The 16,732-nt window shown below is 53.1% G+C and overlaps 1 protein-coding gene and 1 long non-coding RNA gene across 3 annotated transcripts; one reads left to right on the top strand and one right to left on the bottom strand.

The window, feature by feature from the left end:
* Window positions 1–976: 976 nt before the first annotated feature.
* Window positions 977–5,181, bottom strand: LOC129536826 (uncharacterized). The gene is made up of 3 exons (XR_008681878.2): window positions 4,870–5,181; window positions 4,299–4,402; window positions 977–2,818 (listed from the first exon to the last, which is right to left on the bottom strand). It is a non-coding gene; the product is annotated as an uncharacterized LOC129536826 (long non-coding RNA).
* A 105-nt stretch (window positions 5,182–5,286) lies between these two features.
* Window positions 5,287–15,266, top strand: HOXC11 (homeobox C11). 2 transcript variants are annotated; one of them, XM_055395957.2, is made up of 3 exons: window positions 5,287–5,404; window positions 11,739–12,719; window positions 13,972–15,266. In XM_055395957.2, the coding sequence occupies exons 2-3, from the start codon at window positions 12,038–12,040 to the stop codon at window positions 14,202–14,204; spliced, it is 915 nt and encodes a 304-aa protein (XP_055251932.1). In that variant the 5' UTR covers window positions 5,287–5,404; window positions 11,739–12,037; the 3' UTR covers window positions 14,205–15,266. The 2 variants fall into 2 exon arrangements, 1 of the variants encoding a protein (XP_055251932.1); XR_016037571.1 differs by lacking the exons at window positions 5,287–5,404; window positions 11,739–12,719 and adding an exon at window positions 13,333–13,600 and having other exon boundaries at window positions 13,972–14,109.
* Window positions 15,267–16,732: the final 1,466 nt, after the last annotated feature.

Genomic DNA, 16,732 nt, shown 5'->3' with positions numbered 1-16,732 from the left:
TCCTCGGGGAAGCGTGCGTCCCGGGCCCGCCGCCACCGAACGCCCCGTACCACGGCAGACCGGCGCCGAGCTAGCGATCGCCGTTCCAGGCCCTAAGACAAAGACCCGCCAGCCGCTGGTGGCCGACACGGGCGCCTGGCCCCTCGCTCCCCGCCCCGCGCGTCCGGAGCGCTCCTTGCCCCGGCCCGGCGGACAGGGCTCCGGACCTCGGTCCAGTTCCCCGAGCCCCTGACCCGACCTCGGATCCAGGGCGCCCGGGATCCCAAGGAGAGGAAACACTGCTCATCTCCCAGCCCCGGCCCCGCCGCCCCATGTAGCTGCCAGCCCAACCAACAGCGCCAGTCGCCGCCCGAGGGCCGCTGGCCCCCGCGAATGACGGGATGACCCCTGCTGGCCGGAGCCGCGGAGACCGCCAAGACCCGGACCCGCCCAGCTGATCAGCCCCGAACCCCAGCCTGGGGAGACGCTCCGTGGGTTTGTGGGTGACCTCAAAGAGCAGCCTGAGTCCAAGACGCTGCCAGGCTGCGGGAACCAGGCCTTCCTCCCAAATGGCCTCCCTCTGCTGGGCACGCTGCGAGGCGTCCGCACAGCGCTGCCGGCCCTCCTGCTGGTCTCCTCGCCGCGGGCCGATCTGCCTCAGGCACCTAAATAAAGCCTGTGCAGGAGCCTGGCATTGGAAGAGATCAAACACAGATAACCTTTAACCAGTGTGACCCAGCCTGTTGCCTGGGGGGTGACTTCTCCTCTCTGAGCGTGAGTCGCTTCGCGGGTAGTCCGAGACAAGCCTTTGGTTTGTCAATTTTCATGATCTGTAGTGGAGAACTTCAAGGACCGGTCTGTGCTGATGGAACTCATTGGCAGTTCTTGCTAGAAAAGCTCCCTGTGAAAGATAGTCCACATTCGGAGCAGGGAAAAGATGGTCCACAAAATGTACGCCTGGACATACTGCCCACATAACAGACATATTGAAACAGTCTAAAATGCACAGAGATCTATATTACAATGACATTCTGGCAATGGAAAATATGTTTCTCTAGAAAATATACAAACATAGGCACTCATCTATTGTATGGGAAAGCAACCTCCTGAAAAAAGATTACATATAGCTTGTATATCCATCATATATAAAAATTCATTTACATGTATAAACAGTACTCTTGCACAGGGACAGTACAGTCCTGCACCTATTTAGATACATGGGTATATACACTTTAAAAGCCATATAAAATCAGTACATGGACAATGCATCCAGATAATAATAACTATAATATTAGATATTAATAGCATTATATCTTATTAATATATCCACATTTTAAAAACTTCATGGAAAATACATCATGTTATTATATATACACAAAGTGCATACCAACTCAGTACATGAAAAATATATTCTGTGATGAATTACATTTGCATACATGGTGTATGTGTACCAAATACATTAAAGGACATACTTTGGGTTCACATAGTATTGTATTTATAGAACACATTTCTCTTCCAGTCTTAAAAACAGTACCAGGAGGAAGCCCAAGCATTAGCAATGACATTCTCCACCAGCAGAAGCTCTTTTCTATCCATCCGTACTTTCTATTATTTCTGTCTTTTCAAAACCCCCTCTATAGCTACATGGAATATTTATATCAGTGGTCTCCTGTCTCTGTTTAACTGTTGCCTCTCTTGTTTGAGGTCAGGGTCTGTATTTTGAGCCCCAAATCCTGTTTGCAGTGGGGTCTAACTGCACAATCATGCCTGCATGGAATTAGCATTGTCTAATTACTTTACCCCTTCTATCTTAGGATTTGTTCTTCTGGACCTACTATAAATATCCAGTTATTCTGGGTTGCCAATTAGGGAAGTGCAGCAGCCAGGAGAGGTGTGTAACAGGCAGGTTCTGAGTGTGTGCTGGGCATACAAGGGCTCCTTGAAGGGTGAGGATTGTTTAACTTTTTAAAAATTTACTTTCAAAATTCAAGTCTAGGAAGCAGTATGAAGTAAAGACCGGACCTTGTCTTCTATGCTCCTCTCTAATTCCATAGCAGCCCCACTCTGCCCAAACAACCAGGAAGAGGACTCTGGCCTGCCCAGCGCCTGGACTCCAGTTTCCAGCCTCAATCTTGGCCAGGTCTATCCAAGCAACTGGGAAAATTTATCCCATAACCCTAGTTTTTCTCAACAAAACCCACTCCCAGTGCTCTTCCAGAGGCAGTAATAACTTAAAGCATTTTGGGGGGCTGAGCAAACTCTGACTTGGTCCCCTAAAAATTAAGTCCACTTGGTTCCTTCTTTAGTAGATAAAAATCCGGGACTGACACATGCCTATGGAAAAATTCTTTGACAAACAATACACTCACACGCAACAGAGATACTGTTTATGAGTCAATGGGTTCCGTGTAGATGCGGCCATATTTTACTGTCCAAAGGAATCAATTAATTAGTGCCTCACCAGTCCCCACACCCGCCGCTGCTTGGCTGAGCCTGCCTGAGTGGCGAAGATAGATAGATGTACGTGGCCAGCTCGCTGGTCTTCTTAACAAGCCTCGTCATAAAGATGGCGATGATAAGAAGAGCAAGGAAGCCCTGGTGGCCGTGGGGAGGACTTCGAGGGTCCAGACCAAGGGTCTGTGGGGCAGCAGCAGGTCAGAGCCAGAGCGATGTAGGAACCAGAGTGATGTAGGACCGAGGATCGAGGAGATGATCCGAGACGGAGATCACCGAGGATCCAACGTATCCAGTTTTTCCCTTCTAGAGTTGAAACGCTGTGACTCGAATAATTCCCTCTCCCATTCCTGCCTTCTTGAGTTTTCCCTTTTTAAAATCAAGCCTCAAATTTTAAAAAATTAGAAAAAAAAAGATACATAAACCTCTGTCCATGAGTGCCTGTCTTGCCCTCCACCACGTTTGCTCAGGAACCTGCCGCTTTCTCCTTGCCCAGCATTTCTCTGTGTGGGCCTTTTCCATCTCCATCTGGTGCTCTCTTCCCTCCTTAGGCTCGCTGTCTGGCTTCAAGCTTACTTTTTCTACCAAGTTGATACTGGCTTAGGCCCCAATGAGCTTGTAAAAATAATAATACAGATTCCCCTGCTTATCTCTCAGCAGATAAACACCTCTAGATAAGCCCAAAGGAAAACAAAAAAACAAACAAAAACAACAACAAAACATTCCCCTTCCCCCAAAAAACCCCTTGGATGTAATTGCTGGTTTGGGTTGCAGTACTTAACTCTGTTTATTCTCACCAATGTGGATACTGAACGGAGAGATATTAGAATGCAGGGGGGAAATAATTTTACTTTTATAGTCATTTATTAAGAGCAGAGAGCAATCTGAATCTACTTTAAAGGGACCAAAAGGTGGGGGGGAGTGGGGAGAGAGAGAGAGAAAGGGAGGGGGAAGGGAGAAATATGACTGAAGGCAAACAAAGATCTTTGCCAGAAGAAACAATGTAACACTAGACAGAACTATAAAGTCTAGGAATGTAAGAACACAGGCTTGCTCAGCTTCCCCCATTTGGAATCGCCTCCCTTGCACTTCCTGCTGAAATCTCAACCTGACTACCCAGCAGTATTCAAGGAAGGATTCATGCAATTATCCGGATAATTGTAGGGGGAGAGAGAAAGCATTTCCTTTTGATGGTCTGACCCTCTCTGGTGTCTGTGCAGAAGAGGAGAGGGGGTATAAGGGGAAAAGGAGGTGGTAGGGTCTCCCAGTATGACCCATCCCCTACAAGATGGCTACTCCTAAACCACCGAGGTCCTTGGCAAGTTTACAGATTCTGAAACACACTCAAGAATGGACAGAGTCTCACTTTCATTTTTCAGCATATTTCCTTGGCTTTTCTTTGTCTGCATAGATCTGCCTCATCCAGTATTGTAATTATCATAAGTAAGCGAATAATAGATAATTATAGGGGTGTCCATAATATAATTTATTTTATAGCCACACAAGATATGATTAGAGTTAATGTTGGAGGCTTTGTTGGAGCCTGGGAGGCAACAAGAGGCAAAGTAGAGAGGCCTGAATAATCTATCTCTTTTCTAGTTTTATTTGTGTGGGAATAGCCAAATCCCTATTTCTCTAAATTCCCTCCCCAAATGCCTTAACTGTAAAATCTAGGATTTTACAGGCTGAAAGCTCAAGAAAGGCAAACAGCAATTTACTCCTTAAACCTTCCCCTAAGTCTCAAGAGCAGTGGTCTCTTCTCTCCCCATAACCCCCCCCAAACAAGAGCTTCACCCTCAGTTCAAGACCCCTAGGGTCACAGAGACCTGGCAGGTGAGGCCAGTGAAAGGAAGACAAAATCTTACCAAAACCAAGTTCGCGTCTATCCTTACGTGGGGACTGGGCCCAGAATGAAGCCCCTTTCATCCCAAACTTGCCTTCTTTCCTGGACCCTCTTCCTCAGGAATACCTGGATAGGGGCAGAAGCCAGGTGAGGGCCATGGAGATCAGTTGGGGTGGGGTTGAGAGAGTATTGAAAATATTATTTCCCGTTTCTGAGATTCGAAAGATCAGGAAAGAAGAGAGAATGAGAGTGCATCAGAGAGGCCAGGAAAGAGAGACCCAACGGAAGCCATGAAACCAGAAGGCAAGAATCAACAGAATGAGTGCAAGGAACCGGGAGGAAGAAGAACAGCGCGGTGGGGGCGGGAGGGGCGTAAGAAGGAAGAAAGTAAGAAAGAAAGGGCAGGAAAAGGGGAAGAAAGGGAGAGAAGGGGGAGGAGGAAGGGAGGAGAAGAAAAGGAGACACATTTGACAGAGAAAGAAAGGAAGCAGGGAGGCAGAGGCCAGGGTCGCCTGGGCTCTGCCTGGCTGCCTGCAGCGGTCTGGGTGGGCGGGGGGCGCCATGACAAAGTGAAGGTCAAGTTAGCATCGTACCTTATAAGGAAGGCGTCGGTCCTCCATTTCAGCCTTTCTTTCTGCCAGGACGTGGCCGTGGCATTTCTGGTCTTGTAAACACTGGAGTCTTAGGGGCCTTAAAAAAAAAAAAATAAAGACCCCCCTCCTTCCTTTATTGGGGGTGAGCTCGGCCGGCTGGGGGAAGCAGTGGACACGGAAGTCAACTAATGAAGATCGGGGAAACTTTGCTCTCTTCTCCCCGGCTCGGCTCCCGCCGCCGGCGGCCCCCTCCCCCTCCCCCGTCCCTCCTCCTCCCTCTCCCCACCCCGCGCCTCTTCTCCTCTCGGAGTCTCTCCGTCTTCCGTATCTCTCGCCGCCGTCCGTAACTCTGGGCTCCGTCTCTCCACTCCCTCTTCCCAGTACTGCAGACGTCTAAATCCCTTTCATTCTACCGCGAAGCGGAATGGGACGTAAGAACTGGAGAGAAAATTAGCCGTCACAAAGAAAAAAAGTTCATTTACAGCTTAGATGTCTGACTATTCAGATTTCCTTCGAAAACAAGGCGGTACACTCGGTAAGGAGGAGGGGAAGTGAGGCAGCAAGAATGGGGAGGGCTGATGAATCTGGGGACTTGGATTTATTTATTTCTCACATCCAGAGGCGGAAAGGGGTGGGGGAGAAACGGGAAAGTGAGAGAGAGAAGCGGTTGGACCCAGAAGCTAGCAAAGAAGCAGGCTGCAGCGGGGGACGGGGAGCGAAGCGCAAGGACCCGGCGGCGCGGCGGCGATCCGCGAGCGCTGGGCCGGCTGAACCTAGGCCTTGGGTGCGGAGAGACGAGGGCATTAGATGTCTGTCGGTCTGAGAGGTGGGGGCGGCGGGGTGCGAAGGCAAGATGGAAGGAGGCAGGCAGAGACAGGCGGAGTGAGGCGGCGCCGCAGCCGGCGGGCAGGAGGGAAAGCGAGTTCCGGAGCCGCCGCGGCGGCCCGGGCAGCGGGCAGCGGGCGGGCTCAGGGGAGAAAGGAGGCCAGACAGAGGAGCCTGAAGTGGAATCCTTGGCCCGGTCCTTCCAGGGTACCAGAATAGCACTAGGAGAGGGGGGGAGAGAGAGAATATGGCGTGGAGGTGTCTGTGAAGGACTCACCTCTCTCTAGGACTTCTCCTGTTTTCGCCTGCTCTGCGCCCACCTTGCCCTTTTTAGGCCTAATCATTGCTTATTAGACGGGAATTCTAATAGCAAGGGAGGGACGCCCTGAAGCCGGGCGTTCTGGTTAAACCTGATGCCCCACAAACCCCTTCTGGTTGTCACTTACACCCTTCTTAACTGAAAAATCAGCGTCTGGGATCAGCCCCCTCCCACTTGACCTACCTGGTTGAGGGCACCTAAGGGCTCTCTGGAACCTGAATTGGGGCCTGGGGCCCAGGTAGGAGCAGCCGGGAGCAATGAGGGTGGTCAGGGAGCTCCCAGGCCTGCGCGCCTGCCCGCAGCCCTCCCACCCTGTGTTCTGATAATGAAAAACAAAGGGGGAGGATTTGATTATTTCTGCTGGTGTTAAAGGAGCCAGGCTTTCAAAAACAGCCTCTGACCCTGAGCTCTAAGGTGATAAGTGTCTCTCCTATGGACATTTAATCTGGGCAAACCTCCTACTGCCTGGGCTCTAGAGGCTGAGGGGGTGGCCAGGGTAAGGACATTTGAAGCCAGGAAGCCCCAGGGAGGGAGCGGCAGGCCCTCTCTGACACTCTCTAGAGTTCTGCGGAGAGTACTTTTAAAGGACAGAATGGACTGGGGAAGCCCTTGCTGAGGTTTCCCTCAGCCTGGGGAAAGGGAGCCCTGGGAAGGGAGGGAGTTTATTAGGAGCTGGGACTTTCCCTAATGTGGGAAAGACAGAGATAGCCAGACCTTATCCTGCAAAAATGTATTTTGTGCCTGGCACAGAAACTTGGTAGCCACTGGGGAGACTGGGGACTGGCAGTGAGTGGAACAGGGCCAGATGCTGTGGTGAGGGCAGAGGATGAGCTGTGATTTAGGGTGGGTGCAGGAATCTGAGGGAAAGGGACTGGAAAGGTATCACCCAAACCCTTTTTCTCAGAGAAGCTAAACACACACACACACACACACAATGGGCCCAAAATTGAAAAACACCAGATGATCTGCTTCGAAGAGACATAAACAGGCCAAGCGGATGCAGGTTAATAAAACCCGCAAAATCCCAGACAGGAACACTTAAAATGCCCCAGAAACAAAGCATACCGTGACAAATTCTCACCCAACACACAAGTACATGTACCAGAATGTTCCCAGGCACAGGCAGTCCTTCCCTATTTCCAGCTCCCACCCTGGAACACTCAGGTGAACCTGCCCAGCTCCAAAGGTACATGTACATTTGCGTCCCCTGCTAAAGCTACCCACCCGGCGCCCCTATTGGGCAGGGGGGCTGCACACACACCCCACATAGTCAGGCCTGAGTCTCCTGAGCCTCAATAATGCATGATCCATACCCGGAGATAAAAGTCTAGACAATAGATGGCTGTTTATGACAACAAGGCTCTCCAAGTTTGGGGCCAGGCGATAAATCTCTGGTGAATCTTCCTGTAACTCAACTTCTGGCTGTAGTGACGGGAGAACCACGGAGACCGCTGAAAGGGGAGCAGCAAAATGGAAGAAACTTTGAATCTAGAGCAGAAGGCGACTTCCAGGCTTGGTCAAGGGAATGCAAGCGGCCACACTCAGCCCCCATGGCAGGTCCACAGTGTGGAAGCTTTTGGATCAGGCTTCAGAACACAGGCGAGTCAGGCTTCCTGGATCCTGAAATCAGGGAGAAATGGCAGGGCCTGGAGGCTGGGACAGACCCTCAAACCATTCTTGCTGCAGGCAAAGGGTCTTTTTTGTGGGTGACCCAAATCTTGCTACGTGTCACCTGAATTTTTTCACCCCACGCCTTCTCTCTCCCTTTCCTTTTGGGATTGATGCATTTTCAACCAGGGTGTCTGATTACAAGTAAAGAGCCACTGAAGTTGATCTCATAAAAATGCCGCGAGCTCACTTTGATCTGCGCGGACTGGGTCCGAGCCTAAGTAGGCGCTAAAGCCGGGGAATGGCTGCTCCGGCCAACCCGGCCTCCGCTCCGCCGCAAGGTCGGAGATCCTGGTGGCGGGGTGGCCGGGCAGGGCAATCCTGCTCAGAAAAGGCATTTTGTGTGTGTGTGTGCTGCTGCAGCTGAATTTGGAGACCAAGGTCCAGTGGTCGTGACTCCGTTTCCAGACTGCTTTTAAGACATTTCCTTCATTTTAGAGCATTTGGTGAGGGGGCCAGTGAAACTGGCTCGTAAAATGGGACTTTTATGGGGAGAAATGGGGTCGCGTTGCTAGCCTCCCAGGACAATCCCTCCTCGGAGGAAAGAGGGTGGGGCTGCGGGCACTGAGGGGCTGCCCTTTTCCCTCCCCTCATCCTCTTCAGAGGCCAGAGGAACCTCGAAGCAGCGTGTCCTCTTAGGTGACCTGAATTAGGACCTTGGGCTTGGGTTGAGGAGAGATGAGGATTGGGAACCGGTAGTCCTTTTCCTTTCTAGTTCCCTGGCTGGAGGTGTGAGGTGTCCCGGGGTGCAGGATAAACTGCTGGCCTGAAAATCCCCAAGCACACTAAAAGGATTATTAAAATCAGTGGCATTGCTCTAAAGGAGAGAGATGTGCCCAAAAGGATGCAACCGTTGCCTGCCCGGCAGCCTCAGACCCACGGAGGGAGTCCATGTGCTGATTGCTTATCTTTTTATTGACTGCACAGAGACTGATCTTACAGACTTAAGAGCCCTAAGGGCCCCCTTGCTCCAACCTGAGGTTTCCTCCCAGTTCTTGATCTGTAGGAGTGGGCCCCTATCCCCCACCACAATCCACTCTCTCCTGAGCCTCAGCCGGAGGTGGATAAGCTGCAAGGGGGCCCAGTACTGGGTGGGGGGTGCTGCGCTGGGATCCGAAGATACTGCCCCCTTCTGAAGCCGCTTCTGGTGTCTGCGTGTGGAAGGGAAGGGTGCTAGTATCTGTTGCAGCCCTGGCCACAGTACCGAGGCAGCTACCCAGACCGCAGCTGCCTGCTAGCCGCCATGCAGGCAGACGGTGCTGACTGAGGCTACCCAGAACCTCAGTGGGGCTGGCAGGATGGCCCCGCTGAGGAGGATTTCAGGTGAAGTCTGGGTCTTCAGTAGGAGAGGCTACAGGCATCCATGAAATGAGGGGAAAGCCAGCCACCTCCACTCTGAAGAGTGGGGCTGCCCAGGGCTCTTGGGAAGTGATCTGGGGTCTCACTTCAGGGAAAGCACTGATGCCCAGGGATACAGGCAGGGGCAGGTGGCTAAGCCTATGCTTCAGGGTGGCCTGGACTTAGGGCTGGGCAGGGAGGCTGCTCACCCATGCCTTGGGCACTTTTGCTCACCAATATCTTCCTGACTTCGGCCACCAGGGCCTTCTCTCCTTGACCCCAATAGCAACCTCCTATTGTTGAGACTTTTTCTAAGCTGTTGAAAAATGAAAAGTCAGACCAAAACTAGAAAAAACATTTTTTTGAACTTTGTGCCTTACTTTTAGGGAGACAAATATTAATGTTCAGAAGCCTCTGTTGGGAGACCTCACAGTTTCCTGAACATCGACTCCTTTGACATTCTTTCTTGCCTTTCTTTTTGTTTCAAGGAAATCGAGCCGCCAGCAGCTCCTTGCAGCCGCCTGGCTCACTTTTATGGTGGCCCTGGAATAAACTTTGGTGGTCAAATTCAAGTGCTCAGGCCCACAGCTGTCTCCTCACCAGGAAGTGCACCCCCTCCCCACTGTCGGCCCTGGCGGTGCCTTGGGGGCTTGGGCCCCACAGCGCCCTGGAGGCCAGGATAGGGAGGAAACATGGCCCTGGGGGGAAGTGGGGAAAGCCGGGGCTGAGACTCTGAGCCGTCATCCACACCTCTGCAAGGGATAGGGGTACCTCTCACCTCCTTCTTGCCAGTTCCTATCACTGTTTGGGGATCATTTTGCCTCCAATAAATTCGAGTTTAATGAGGAGAGCACGAAACCCATAAAAGCCATAGCCCATAGTTCCCCATCATTATAATTAAAAACGCTGGCCCCAGTTCACCCTATAAAAATGGGTAGAGGAAAGAGGAAAAGCAACAGATTTTTTTTTTCTTGCAGCTTACTCTTTAGTAAAACTCCAGTCTAGCTCCTCTTTGCCCTTAGTTAGATCTGGCCAGAACTAAAGGAGGGCTCGGGAAGCAGTGCCCAGCCAAGAATGGGTAAAGGGAAGCCAGAGGCCTACCCTTGGGTATGCCAGAGCCACCCCAAGAACGGGACCCATGGTCAAGGCTTTCCCAACCCAGGTGTTGCACTAAAGTAGATTTGGGGAGGCAGGAGGGTTGGGAAAGAATGACTTTTGGGAGGGTTGTATTTGGAGTCAAGGTATTTTTTTGTGTGTATCTTCCCAGTCTGGTATTGGGGCCTCTGTACCTCATCAAGTTCATTTAAAAAAAAAAATCAAATACAAATAACACTTAAGTGGAAACCAAGTTTAACCATGAGTTAGGGGTTAAAAGAGGGTTTGGGCCATTTCTGGCTTTCCCTAAGAGTGCATGGACTAAGTCCTTGAGGGCTTCAGTTCCTCCCTCTTCCGACCCTTGAAAACGAACAGAATAGATCATGCTCTGCTGGCTCCTCTTTAGATGCACAGTTGGTTTCTGCTCGTGGGCGGTTGCTCTGGTACCCAGCCCAAAACCCATCAATAAACCGATTTTCAACTATCCAGATGTGTCCTGTGGTGCCCAGAGGGAAGGGAGGCAGGCAAGGGAGGGCAGAACCACTGAGTCCATCCCTTGGGTCACAGCCATCTAGGAGGCTGGCAGATGTGAAGGAGGGCAAGGCAGGGCTGAGAAACAGGAAAGAGGCACGTACCAAGGTCTGGCTGCAATCCCTGGGGAGGGGGGAGTGGGGCTGGGGGTTTCCACTAGGGAGTGGCCCCTGGCCTTGCGAAGCCCGCCAGGGTCCTCAGTTCCTTTCCACTGCCCTGCTGGTCTGTCCCAGAGATCTCTACTGTCCACCCAAATCATTCAAGGGTATCACCCCCAAACCCAGACCCCCCCCATCATATCCTACCTAGACCCAACACCGGGCTTCTTTACTGCGCAGAAGCTGAGACTGAGCACCCAATCCAAAGGGGCCCCAACAGAGAAGACGCAGCACTCCCACTGCAACCTTTTTCTTGGGGGTTGAAATTTAAAAAGCCACAGTGGATGCAGCTTTCTGTGCATTGATTGACAATAAAGGCAGGCATGAAATATTCACCCAGGGCCACTCTCTCATACTAAATATTTAACACAACATTAGAGAAGGTTTTTCCCAGACTTCGCCAGGCACCGGCTGGGCGGCTGGCTCACTGCTTAACACTGTTTATGACTAATCTGAGTCCCTAGCTGCTGGCAGCACAGCAAGCCAGACAAAGTTGGGACACTGGCTGGTTGCTGGGCCGCCTCACCTTTGGGAAACTTCAGATAGTCTTCCAGGGAGTCCCTCCAAAGGGGAAAGCGAGTCTGGATACCCAGCCCTGGCTAGGAAAAGAATCGACTTCTTCAAACTCATGTAAACAAGCACTGATTCTTTTCGGGTTGGTGGGGTAAGAGTCCCTGAGAGTTGGGGGGAAAAGATTCACGTCTCTGGAGGAATCAGGCAGCGGAGAAAGAGGTCCTCATCCCCACCCCTGTCTTGGGCTGATCACAGGGAGAAGGCAAGACCCCCCATACGTGAGAACCCTCCTCCTTCTCCCAATCCTGGGGAAAAAAAAGAGCAGCAGCTAGAAAAAAATACAATTACCCCCTCCTAGCCACCGCCCCCGCCCATCCCACCGCCCACCCCACCCCAACCCTCTCTCTCTCCTCCTTTGCTAGCTCTGTGCAATGGAGAGGAGGGGAGTGTCAAGAGCAAAACGAATACAAATCTGCAATTGATTTTCATAATGTTTCTGCGGTGTTTGCAAACCAATCGCCTGAACGTCCCCATCTTACCTAAGAGAGAACCCCTCCTACGACTGCGAAGTGCTCCGAACTGATATATGACAATATCTACTTTGGATCACGTGCTCGGGGAGAGAGACTAAGACGGATAACGCGTCATCTCGCCTTCCCAAATTTTCCCCCCTCGCTAGACCTGGTCCAAAACCTCCATCTGGAGCCGGCAGAAGAGAACGATGTTTAACTCGGTCAACCTGGGCAACTTCTGCTCGCCGTCGCGCAAGGAGAGGGGCGCCGATTTCGGCGAGCGAGGGAGCTGCGCCTCTAACCTCTATCTGCCCAGTTGCACTTACTACGTGCCCGAGTTCTCCACGGTCTCCTCCTTCCTGCCCCAGGCCCCCTCTCGTCAGATCTCCTATCCCTACCCGGCCCAAGTGCCCCCGGTCCGAGAGGTCTCCTACGGCCTGGAGCCCTCCGGCAAGTGGCACCCCCGGAACAGCTACTCCTCCTGCTATGCGGCGGCCGACGAGCTCATGCACCGGGAGTGCCTGCCTCCTTCCACCGTCACCGAGATCCTTATGAAAAACGAAGGCTCCTACGGCGGCCACCACCACCCCAGCGCCCCGCACGCCGCCCCCGCCGGCTTCTACTCCTCAGTCAACAAGAACAGCGTCCTGCCCCAAGCCTTTGACCGCTTCTTCGACAACGCCTACTGCGGCGGCGGCGACCCGCCCGCCGAGCCCCCCTGCCCGGGCAAGGGTGAGGCCAAAGGGGAGCCTGAGGCGCCCCCGGCCTCGGGACTGGCGTCCCGGGCTGAGGCGGGGGCCGAGGCCGAGGCCGAGGAGGAGAACACGAATCCCAGCTCGTCCGGTTCAGCCCACTCGGCGGCCAAGGAGCCGGCCAAGGGAGCCGCCCCCAGTAGGTAGCAGCGGCCGGGAAACAGGCGGGCAGGAGGGAGGGAGCTAGGGAGGGAGGGCGAGCGAGGGTAGGGGGGAGGCGAGGGGACGGCCTCGTGTTTTGGGTCAGTCCAATTTTATGTGGAGTTTTATAAGCATTCAAAGGATTTTATTATAACCTACAAAGCCCTCTCTCCCAACGACTCGACTTTTTACGATGGAGAAGGGGTGGGGAGGGAGGGAAAAGGGCTCTTTGGAAAAGCCGGGTGAACCCCCCTCTCCGTTATCTCCTTCGGTCTGTGAAATTTTTAAAAGCGCCACCATCGCGGGCAATATTAACTTTGATCGTGAACTTAGAGGAGCATTTAGGGAAGGATGGGGAGCCCGGCGGCCCGGGGTTGGGGGTGGGAGGGAGGGGAGGGGTGGAGGGGGAGAAAGGGGAGGGCAAGGGAAAGAGGGAGAAACTCCGAGAGGGGGAGTGGTGGAGGAGAGAGGCAATGGAGCAGAGCCGGAGCCAGGGGAGTCCAGCCAGGACCGCTCTGCGTCTTTTTAAAAAACTACTTTTTGAAATGTTCAAACTCTGTGTTGGTGGGTCCCCGAGCAGGGCCCGGAGCGACCCGAGGGTCAGCGGCGACGAGGGGTGGGGGCGAGGCGGGCTCAGGGCTCCCCTCTGCTCCAGGCCTGGGGCTTGGCGTTTCCCTGCGGCCCGCGGCCTCTGCGCCGGCCTGGCCCGGCCGCGGGGAAGGAGCGGCCCGCCGGGCGTCCCGGGGCGCCAGGGCCCCCGGAAGCGGCTCTCGGGTGTCTCTGGAGCCTGCTCGCTTGCTTCCTCCCCGCCTCCCAGTGACTCTCGCCGGATCGCACTTCCTTGCGCCTGTTCTCCGCGGTCCCCCCACGTTTCTGGGGGTGGGTTTTCAGAGCCACCCGGAGGGCAGGGGAGCGCGGCTGAGCGGGCGGGGGGCCTTGGGGACGCACTTGGCCGCGGCTGGCGCGCAGCTCCCGCAGACCCCGCCACAGCCACGGCCCTCGCCGGAGGGGAGAGGGCCGGGCCCCCGCGGTGGCCCGGGACGGGGGGCGCGCTTGCCGCCCAGGCAGGGGGTCGCGGCTCGGGCCAGCGCCGCGCCTGCGGGAGGAGAGCCGGCCGGCCTAGCGGGAGGGCTGCCCGGCGGAGGGGACGGCAGAGGGGCCCGCCGAGCGCTCCGGGGGGCTGGGGTCGCCCGGGTCTCACGTGTCTCTCTCCCCCTCTCCTCGCACTTGCCCCCTCCCCTCCCCTCCAGACGCCCCCCGCACCCGCAAGAAGCGCTGCCCTTATTCGAAATTCCAGATCCGGGAACTGGAGCGAGAGTTTTTCTTCAACGTGTATATCAACAAAGAAAAGCGGCTGCAGCTGTCTCGGATGCTGAACCTGACGGACCGACAAGTGAAAATTTGGTTTCAGAACAGAAGGATGAAAGAAAAAAAACTAAGCAGAGACCGGCTGCAATATTTCTCGGGAAATCCTCTGCTGTAACCGCAGACTGGGCCCTTTTGAGGGGAGGGGGGAAAGGGGGAAATTATTTTATTTTATTTTAATTTTTTATTTTCTAACTCGCCTACTTTCCGCGGGTGGAAAACTGGACTGTGGCCAGGGCTGGCCCCCACTGCCGTTTCCCGCACGTCTTTCTGGACAACCTCCTTTACCTTGGTCTGACTCCATGTGGGACAGGGACAGGGCCTGGAATGGGGGGCTGAAGGAAAGTGTCTGACCCACGGCGAGTGGACACCGTTGGCGCCGAGGCCAAGACTCTTATTTAAAAGAAAACACACCTCGCGACCATGTCTTGCTGCTCGGATTGGGTGGGGGAGGGGCGAAAGTCGTGGGCGCCTGAACTGAACAATCCTTGAACTAAAAGCCTTCCCTTGCCCAAGTGACAAGATCTAATAGGACACCGGGTCTGCGAGGGGAGACTTCCCGGGCTCCCCGTCCCTACCCCACCTGGCTCCATTGGTAGGGGGCAGCTAAATGTGACCCCGGCTTGCTGTGAAATTTCTGTTCCTTTGACGTGGTGTTAGGTGTGCAAACTCGTGTCCTACCTCCGTCTACGCCCAGGCCCCGCCCGAGCCTAGCTGTTCTCCCCTTGAAGGTGTGGAGCCCTCTTTGGAAATTTCTTAACTGGTGCATTGAGGTTTCCTAACCTTTTTCCTAGCCGCGCCCCACTCCATGAATTTATAGCTATAGTCTATGCATTTGTTACCTCCTTTTTTTTTTTTTTTGTTAAGGAAAAAATAAAAAAGATTAGGGTGGAAGAGGCAATAGGGAGATAGGATTGGGCACCTCCCCTATGCTGGGGCCTGAATTTTTTGTAAATAAATTTCGCAAGCATTTCTTTCTACCCTGAGGGGGTGTGGGGAGGACTGGCCTGGAATGAGATTGGAATCACCCATCTCCATGTGCGTGAGTGTGTGTACGTGTGCAATCCCCATCCGGCTCGCTCCCTGTTCCAGAGGGATTGCTGTGACTTTTTTTTTTTTTTGTGGCAAATAAAGATATTTCATTCTGTTCAATATTATGATTTTATTTGATCCTTTTATTAGCCCCTCTCCTCTTAAAACCCTCAATGCTCTCCAGGCGGAGGAGGAGGCAGGCGGGCAAAGCGTGTGAAGGTGAAGTAGGCCAGAGCTAGCGGGCCTGCACCCTCCCTTCCACGGGCAGGGGCAGGAGTGTGGCGGTAGCTTCCTCAGGCTGAGGACTTTCCACAGTGAGTCTCAAAGATGTCCTTTCTCACGTGCTGCTCGAGCCTTGTCCAAATGCCCAGCAACGCTTTCCGTTTAAGCACACGTTTGTTGTGGAGTTAATTGTAACCATCATCGAATTTAAATTTATAGGAATTTTCTTGGCTCCACCACCCTCCTGCCAGATGTCTCCGTCTGTCGCAGTTAAATGTGTAGGGTCGAGGGTAGGGTTTTCGGTTTTCCTCCCCCTCCCCCACCATGAGAAGACTGTATTGGAATTTTTATATACAGTTTTGAGGGAGGGAAGGGAGAGGGGGGAAAACCAGCCCCCCCCTGTCCCTTTCCTCCCTGCGCCGGTCCCTGAGGGTGGGAAGGTGGGGCTGGGCCCCTTCCCCTCAGGCACAAATGGCCAGTTCCTCCAGACACAACAAGACCCTGGGCTGGGGCTGGCCACCCTGATGTTTATACATTGGTTTCCCAGAGGAGAAAGCCCCAGAGATTCATTTTATGAGGGGCTGGCTTGGGGTGGGGCTCTGGGGAAGCAGGTAACCTGTGAGACCATCACCACACCCATCTATGTTTGCTGCATGTTTCTTCTGTATAAAGATAACCAGAGTCCTTTCAGCGCATTCAGTGAGGGCGCTCTGATGGTCTCTGTTCCAAATTCGTTCTTTGGGGGCTGAGATTTGGAAGCAGTTCTCTCATCGTTCCCTTCTTTTTGGAACTGTTCTGTAATCCAAAGAAAATGTGTTTTTGGTCAATAACAATTCTGTTGAATGAAAGAAAAAGCACCACGACTATGGACTGACTATTGCATCTAGGCTCTGTCATGTTTGATGACAGAGGTATCTGAGTCTCTAATTTGTAAATGTAGGTCTTGAGATGAAATTGGCAAACTGGGGTTTATACGCAGCCCCACAATCCTTTCATGTGCTTGCACACAAATGTTTAAGTTGGGATGCCTATGGGCGCACATGGAAAGGGATGTTCTGAGTGCGTTTTTGCCTGTAGCATGGAGGGAAATCGCCCCCATGCACAGCTAGAGCTTGTGTCCTCCAAGGTGTGTAACCATCTCGGCGTTGGTGCTGATGAGTGTCAGCAGCAATGCAGCTGAGGAGCCTCTGTGTGTGTGTGTGTGCTTGCATGTGTTCATGCGTGTGCACAGCAATACCAGCGATTTCTCTAGGTATGGCGTTTGTCCGCCAGTAATGACAAGGCATATTGACCTGCCGGCTGTGTTTCCAATAAAATAGGAAGGAGATAACGATAATGCTATAGGAGGAACCTGTTTATAAAGCAAAATACTAATTTCCAAATGGCTCCTGA

This window comes from Moschus berezovskii, chromosome 6 (genome assembly GCF_049115385.1).
Source record: "Moschus berezovskii isolate FMDL1 chromosome 6, NW_MosBer_1.0, whole genome shotgun sequence".
In the NCBI taxonomy this organism is placed as follows: domain Eukaryota; kingdom Metazoa; phylum Chordata; class Mammalia; order Artiodactyla; family Moschidae; genus Moschus; species Moschus berezovskii.
This window is presented reverse-complemented; position numbering and strand designations above follow the sequence as displayed.

Excerpts from the sequence above, each read along its gene's own strand:
- HOXC11 (XM_055395957.2), top strand. The coding sequence starts at position 12,038 with ATGTTTAACTCGGTCAACCTGGGCAACTTCTGCTCGCCGTCGCGCAAG. Across the intron at positions 12,720-13,971 it reads GGCCAAGGGAGCCGCCCCCA|ACGCCCCCCGCACCCGCAAG; the intron begins GTAGGTAGCAGC and ends CCTCCCCTCCAG.